Here is a 7,872-nt window from a genome sequence, read left to right on the forward strand (position 1 = left end):
TTATTTTTATGATGAATGAGTTGAATAGATATATTTATTAAGTTTTAGATTAAGTAATAATAGTAATTAATGCTTTTATTGTCTCAGACGCACCGGATCAGTGCGTCTGTTGCGATGTCTAGACACCTGCGCACACGAAAAACTGTATACCCTAACCCTTAACACGAGAAACCTCTTGCATTTCCTTGTCTTTGTTTTCTTCTTTCTTTTTTGTTCAATTACAACTCATTTATATTATTTTAACCTCTGTTTTTCTCTCTTTCCCGCCTGCTTTGCTCTGGAGGCCCCTTCCTGGTGTAGGCTGCCCTCCGCACCAATGCAGCTGCAGCGCTTAATGAACAGAAGAAGAAAGAAAACCTTTGCTGCTGCAGCAACAGGAAGAAGTGAGGAGTAAAAGACTTCGATTAAAGCAGCGAAAGCGCAAGGAAACAGAGCCTTTACAACCTTTAAACAGCAGGACAATACGACGTAGAAGGAAAGAGAGATATAGAGAGAAAGAGAAGACAAAAAGCGAGAAAAACAAAAACAAACGCTGAAACAGACCAGCGCAAACAACGCGGATTTTTGATTTTCTTCCTGTAGGGAGAGGAGGCGGTGTTATACCCCTCGATATACTCGTAATATCTCCCTGTAATACACCTGAATTAGTATTCGTTTCTTCTTCTTCTGTCTTGTCTAAACAATGAGCAGAAAGACAGAAATCGGAGGACCCCTCGCCTTTGGGGGCCCCCGAGTAGCGGCTTCAGCGGCTTCTGGGGCTCGTGGGGGGAGACGTCGAGAGTTAAGAGAAGAACAAAAGATTGAAATTAAAGAAGCTTTTCAGTTGTTTGATTCAGAGAAGACAGGCAAAATGGATTATCATGAGCTAAAGGTGCAGCAAAATGTATTTTAATTCTTTTATTCATTTTTATTATTTTCTTGTTTATTGCTGCAGCATGAAAAACGCTTAAATACAGATGTTTTCACTGTTTATGCACCTCAACTTTCTATCTATTTTTTTGTTTTTTTTTTCTAGTGAGTATTTTGTTTGTTGCTACAGCATGAAAAAGGTTTAAATAAGGAGGCTTGAGCTGCCTATACACCTCAATTCGATATCTATTCTTGCTTGCTGCAGGTTGCGATGCGCGCGTTGGGGTTCGAAGTCAAGAAAGCTCAAGTGCAAGAAATTATGCGGGCCTATGATAAACAGAACACAGGCTTCATTACACAGAGCGACTTCGAGGAGATCAGTGAGCGGTTAGGGTTTAGGGTTTAGGGTTTAGAGTTTAGGGTTTAGGGTTTGTAGCGCTTAGGCGCTGACAGCTTTTTTGCCTTTCATCTGCTATATATACATATATTATATGTACATATATATATATATATATATTATCTTCATGTAGATACATAATGCATTTAGACAAATACATTACTGCAAGTACAATAAAAAGAGAAGCTGTTTAAATTGCACACTGAAAAATTGCATGATCTTAGTTTCATTTAAAATAATAGTAGTGGCATTAATAATAGTATTTGTATTGCTATTATTAGCATTTATGCTGGTATTATTAATCCTTTAAAATAATAATAATAATATTTGTATTGTTATTAATGCTTACACTGCTATTACTACTATAATCTGTACATTAATTAATTAATTTATTTATTATTAATGTGTAAATAATTAATGTTTTATTTAATTTTTTAGCATTAATTAATTAGTCAATTAATTAATTAACATTAATTATTTATTTATTTACTGCTTGATTTGCTTGTCTGTCAGTGAGCCAGAAGTACTTAGATCGCGACCCCTCTGAAGAAATGCGCAAAGCCTTTCATCTTTTTGATGACGATGATACAGGGAAAATATCTGTGAAAAATTTAAGACGAGTCGCTCGAGAATTGGTAAAAATAATAAAAGTTCGGGTGTATGTACACCTCAGCAGAGTAGTGAATTTAATTTAATTTAATTTAATTTAATTTAATGCTTTCTTTCTATTTTTATTTTTTATTTTTATTTTTTTTTAGGGAGAGAATCTCTCTGATGAAGAATTGCAAGCGATGATTGATGAATTTGACCGCGATATGGATGGAGAAAGTGAGGAGAACTACTTTAATTCTTTTCATAGTATTTATTACTATTTGTTTATTATTTATTATTATTTTAATTGTTTATTTCTTCGTATACGTATTTATTCTTGTACAGCACTTGTATATTGTAATGCTGGCTTATTTCCACTCTTTCTGCACATACTTGTTGTTTATCTAGAGTTCTTCTTGTGAAAGGAATTATGTTGTGCAATTAATAAATCTGTTTGCTTGTTTTAGGGTTTATAGTTTTAGTTGCTAGGGAAGATAGGGTTGCCGAAAGTAGCAGGGTTTAGGGTTTAGGGTTTAGGGTTTATGTTGGGTTTTGTGTTTATCTTGTGTTTTATTTTTTGCTCAGTCAGCTTCGAGGAGTTTATGGCCATTATGAAGCAGACGAGTCTTTATCAGTAGAAGTTTTTTCTCTTCTTTTCTTTTTCTTCTTCATGTGCTTACATTTCTTTCTTCTTTTATTTCGATGTTTATTCAGTTTCTCTTCCTCGGGGTCGCCCACCTACATCTGTGCTGCACCAAACAGGCAGCTGTGCTTCGGTGTATGTACACCCCACAGCGCCTCATCCGCTTTTTTTCCATAGAGGGAACGCTGCCTGCATGCACGCGTGCATGCATGCATGCATGCATGCGGTAGCAGCAACTGCTCTTGAGCAGCAGCAGCCTCGCCTCTTCTTTTCTTTCCTTTGGGTCTGTTCTATATCTTCTTTTAGGGAGCCGCTTTAGTGCATGCGGCAACAGAATGAATTTATGTTGCTGCTGGAACAGCAGCAGTTAAGGGGGATTTCGCTGTTTATTCAGTTGTAAATTTAAAAGAAAAAAGATAAAGATATTTCTTTTCTCGCACAAACTCAGGGACGCACAGTGCAGAGCCTGCTTAGCTGCTGCTGTTTTCTACTTTGTAGATGATTGGTGTGTAGATATACATATTCATGTCTAACTTACACATATAGATGAGTGTATGCACGGATGTATATGTAATATAAATGTATATACATTACAAGCATGCCCAGTTATACCTGCTTGTACATATATCTATATATGTACAATATGCGTGTATATATATGTATATATATATATATGTATATATATATAGAGAGAGAGAGAGAGAGAGAGAGAAACAGAGACACAGAGATGTACGCATTCATTTTGTGGGTTTTCTCTGTTTATGTTTGACTTTTACTGCATTTGATATGAGTTATATATATATTTATTTATTCTTTTGTGTATTACTGTTTACATAGCAGATAGAGTGAATGCAAGCGGTGATATACATTGTATAGATATATTATATGTAAGACAACGGAGACTTTTATATCCTAATTATCGTAACTCCTACCCCAAACAAAACGCAAAAATAATAAAGGCATGCATGCATGCGGTGTTGCATGCAGGGGCAAAAAAGCCCCGACCTGCCACAGCAGTAGTTTTTGTTTTTTTCAGGTTTTTGCTTCAACTATAACGATGCTTGGTTTGTTTCTGTTCATATTAGCAATGATACTAACAATAACAATACTAATAATAATAATAATGAATCTCTACGGATTCCAAAATGCACATTTGCAGCGATTTCGGCTGTACCTACACCCGAATTGACCTGAAGTGTCTCATGCAACAAACGGCGGGAGATGAAGGGTCTAAGAAGAATATCTTCATATAGAAAAGAAGATATATATGTATATATATACGAATAAGAAGTAGAAATATGTATATCATATACATGCACGCTAGATGTATACAATATTATATTTATATAGCTGTACATATAAAAATATACGCTTTTCTAAATACATTCATGAAGATGCATTTTTCTGTATTCTGCTGAGGGCCTTCCTTTTCTCGTCGGGGATCGAACCAGAAAAAAACACCTGACCTGCGATATCCCCTTTCTTTTATCGAATTGTTTGAATTTGAAGTCTTGTTGGGCTGAACGTGCAGCGGAAGTTGCATGCGTTTGATTGCCGTCAACGATAACAACATGCATTTCTCTCTTTTCTCTTGTGCTCACCCCTGATCACGTTTACCTGCTGTTGTTTTGTCGTTCAGCAACTGCTAAACGGCGTAGTGGTATTGAAGAGGAGGAGAGAGAGGAACAAGGACCTTCGTAAGTAGTACGCTCGTTGCTAGATAAAGCCCTATGCATGCCCATTGCATGCATCTTATTTCAACTTCTCTTCCGTCCACGGGCCCCTCGCAGGGCCTCGGAATCAGGCAAAGAGAGCCGCGAGGATGCACTACAGCTATTGTAAACAACACGCAATGCAGACAGAGCAGCACGCCGTATGTCGCTGCTTGCATGAAGGGAGCAGCGAAAGCAACAAGACAATCGCCTAAAGGGCAAAGACCCAGACCCTTCAAACCGCATGCAGAGTCCGCGAGGTTGTTGAATATCTCCTCCCAAATAAACGCAATCGTGGCGATACCTGCACCGCTGATATCCGAGACCTCCATCGTACGGTGGGGTGTACCGACAACTCGAAAATCTGATAAGTTTATCTATGAACGTGTGTATATCTATATCCCTCCCCGGAAAGAGGAAAGAATATATGTCAGATGCATGCGCTGAAAGCATTCATTCGTTCAAAACGCCTGCATGTGCATAAGGGTTCTTCCTCTCGTCGAACCTGGACCCGATCAAGCTCCCGCGATACATAATAAAGATTCACGAAGAAGAAAAACCGAAATAACCTGAAAACACTCAAAATTTGAGGCAAAAAAATCGAATAACGGAGAAATTTGCGCGGGAGAAAACTCTAAAAAATAAAAATGCGCAAAGATGTCCGGCCGTCGTGCATTTGCAAGCAATCGGGGTGTCTGTACGCCCCAGTTGAAACCTGACGGAGGACAGGAAAGCAGAATACTTTCGCCCTTTAATACCCCTATTAAAAAAGAAGAAACTTTTTCCCTTTCTACTAAACAGACCTACAAACACCAAAATATTATCTATCCTCAACTGCAGCAGCCACTGAAGCGCTGCCAGCAGCACGACGGCTTCTGCTCTTCTTCTAAAACTCCAGAGAGAAACCCGTCGTTTTCCTCATTAATTTTCTAATAATTAACATTTAATGAATTTAAAGGTTTAATTAATTCAATATATTCAACCTTAGGGAACATATTAAGCAGAAGCCGCCGCACAGACGGCTTCGGCTTCGTTCCTGCACCAGCGGCACTAGTGGGTTGAGCGCAGCCATTGAAAACGCATTTCTGAAGTAATAAACAAATATTAAAATATACAAAATAAACGTTTTTATAGTATTTAACTACCAAACTTTGTTTGTATTCCTGACATAACCAACAGAACGCCTACAGACGAAGAGTGAAACCCAACCGAGCACGATGGTATATATGTCTTTATTGCTTAGCTGTACATAAATATATTTTCTTGTATATCTCTGCATATACAAGTTTAAGTATAACATGCATATACTACTACACATCTAATTACACCCATTTTGCATGCATAAATATATTTTTGTACGGATATATATGCAGACATATATAATAATATGTAACACGTTTATATACAGTGTGGTTATTCATGTTAATATTTGTGATACAAGGATAAATATATTCATTAATCTATCTACACATGTATATGCATGTATCTCCCATACATATATATGTATATATATATCCTATGCAAATAATATGCATATATGTGCATCATACAAATATTATACATATAATAAATGCATATACAAATATATATATATATATATATATGTATATTCTGCACGTGCAAATCAATACTTTTTTGAATGCGTAACGAAGAGGCCTCGTTTTTAGCAATTGTTGGACGTCTTGAGTTTTAACTGAGTCGGAAAAACGAGCGAAAAGAACTAACAAACTGCCGCTCTAACTGTCCCTTTAGCCTCTAGGCAGCATGCAGACCCCTCGTACTGATGACGAAGCGGAGACAGCAGAAAAAGACAGAAACACCCATACACGGATTCTATCACAAGATAGAATCCGCTGCTGCTGCTGCTGCTGCTGCAGCAGGAGCGGCAGCAGCCCGCCTTCTCGCTATAACTCTTGCTACGGCGGAAAGCAAAGCCCGCATGAAAGCACTATATATATAATGTATATATATAATATATATATATATATATAACGACGAGTATATCTTTTAATGCATGCGCTGTCAACACTGTGTTATCCACTTCCTTCAAGGCCCTTCCTCACTAGCCAAACTGAAAGCAAATGGACATAAATGAAGATAAAAATAAATAAATAAATAAATAAATGCATCTAATACCAACTAAGGAGACAGCATTCGCTTCTCTTATCTCACATTGAAAGAGTGTTGTGCGTTATTCTTACGGTATATTGGAAATGTGTATTTAAAGCAGAGAAGGGAAAACGTATATTTTTTTGTTTAGTTAGATGAATAGATAAACCTTGCCCGGATAGGCAGACAATGCAAAAGGCCCCTTCCTCTAAGCAATACACCTGAAGATCTGGGTATATTTTTTCAAGTGTATGCACACCTTCTCTTGTATGGTGACAATATATTTTTTAATATACAGAAGCTTTCTTTTATTCTAATTAGCTTCTTCTTCTTGCAGTGCTTCACTGCTTTGCTGCTCTTCTTTCTGATGTTCGCCTTTGTACTGCTGCTGTACTTTTATTGGGGCTCTTCTGTCTCTGCAGCAAAAACTGCTTTAACTAGAGTTTACTGAAATATTATTTTCTAAGACCCTGGGTGATTTCCGCTGAATATTTGCACAAAAATTCGCTCGCAGCAACTACGTCCTACCTACATCATCCAGTGTAACTTGTATAAACCTTAGAAAACAAAATAAGTAAAATGAAACAAAATAGATACCAAAATAAAATAAAATAAAATAACTAGCAAAATGAGATAAAAAGAAGCAAGAATGAATGAAGAGTTATCAAAAAAAAGATAAGATTGGGTCCTTCGTGCAGTTCATGCCTGGGTTCAGCGGCGAACTTGCGGGTTCAATGAAAAACCCTTAAAACTCCTAATAGTATCACTTCGCTTATTTTAGGTGTCTATGCACCATCGAAGCAACAGGGACTCAGCGAAGGAGAGCAGCAAACCAGAGAGAATTAAAAGTAAAATCAAGCAGAACGAAGACAGACAGAGAAGGGAGAGAAAAGCAATGAAGACACAAGGAAATAAGCAACGAAAGATGGTAGCAGCAAACAGAGACAAAAAAGGGAAAAAGAAAAACAGAAAGGAAGGAAAAACGAAGAAAAAGATTAAGATAACAAAGCAAAGAAAGACAAATAATCAGAGGAGTCAGTAAAGGCACATAATAAAAAAGCGCTCCTCAACATATTAAAGAAAAACAAAATGAAGAAACTTCTAAATTACTCAGCTTCCTGCCTCCACCCATTCAACCCCCTCGTACATACACTGCAGTAAGCATCGGTGTCTTCATCTGTATTTCAAGGTCTGCATTCTGCTGATAAGTTACCACTGCATGCCAGGAGATAATTTGCACGTAATATTAATAATGTACAAGTACTTCACGTATGCACAATCAATTATATTATATTCCAGCTTCATTTCATGGATGCAATTAAAAAATAACAACTCTGCACAGACAGCCATGCATACACCCCAACCCAACAAACAACTCTTCCGCATGCATGCATGAATGCATGCATGCATGCAGAAATGCATGAGGGCATGCGTACAGAAATGCATGTAGAAATGCATGAGGGCATGCGTACAGAAATGCATGCAGAAATGCATGCGGGCATGCGTGCAGAAATGCATGCAGAAATGCATGCGGGCATGCGTACAGAAATGCATGCAGAAATGCATGCGGG

At 37.5% G+C, this 7,872-nt stretch overlaps 1 protein-coding gene across 1 annotated transcript; it reads left to right on the forward strand.

Annotated features, from left to right (window-relative positions):
- Positions 1-682: 682 nt before the first annotated feature.
- EAH_00045750 (centrin, putative) lies at positions 683-2,475 on the forward strand (the record flags this gene model as incomplete). Its single annotated transcript, XM_013391573.1, has 5 exons — positions 683-871; positions 1,115-1,229; positions 1,760-1,881; positions 2,005-2,074; positions 2,423-2,475. 5 exons carry the CDS (start codon positions 683-685, stop codon positions 2,473-2,475), a joined length of 549 nt encoding a protein of 182 aa, XP_013247027.1.
- Positions 2,476-7,872: the final 5,397 nt, after the last annotated feature.

Source organism: Eimeria acervulina, genomic scaffold (assembly GCF_000499425.1).
Source record: "Eimeria acervulina Houghton genomic scaffold, Eah_scaff660, whole genome shotgun sequence".
Classification (NCBI taxonomy): Eukaryota; Apicomplexa; class Conoidasida; order Eucoccidiorida; family Eimeriidae; genus Eimeria; species Eimeria acervulina.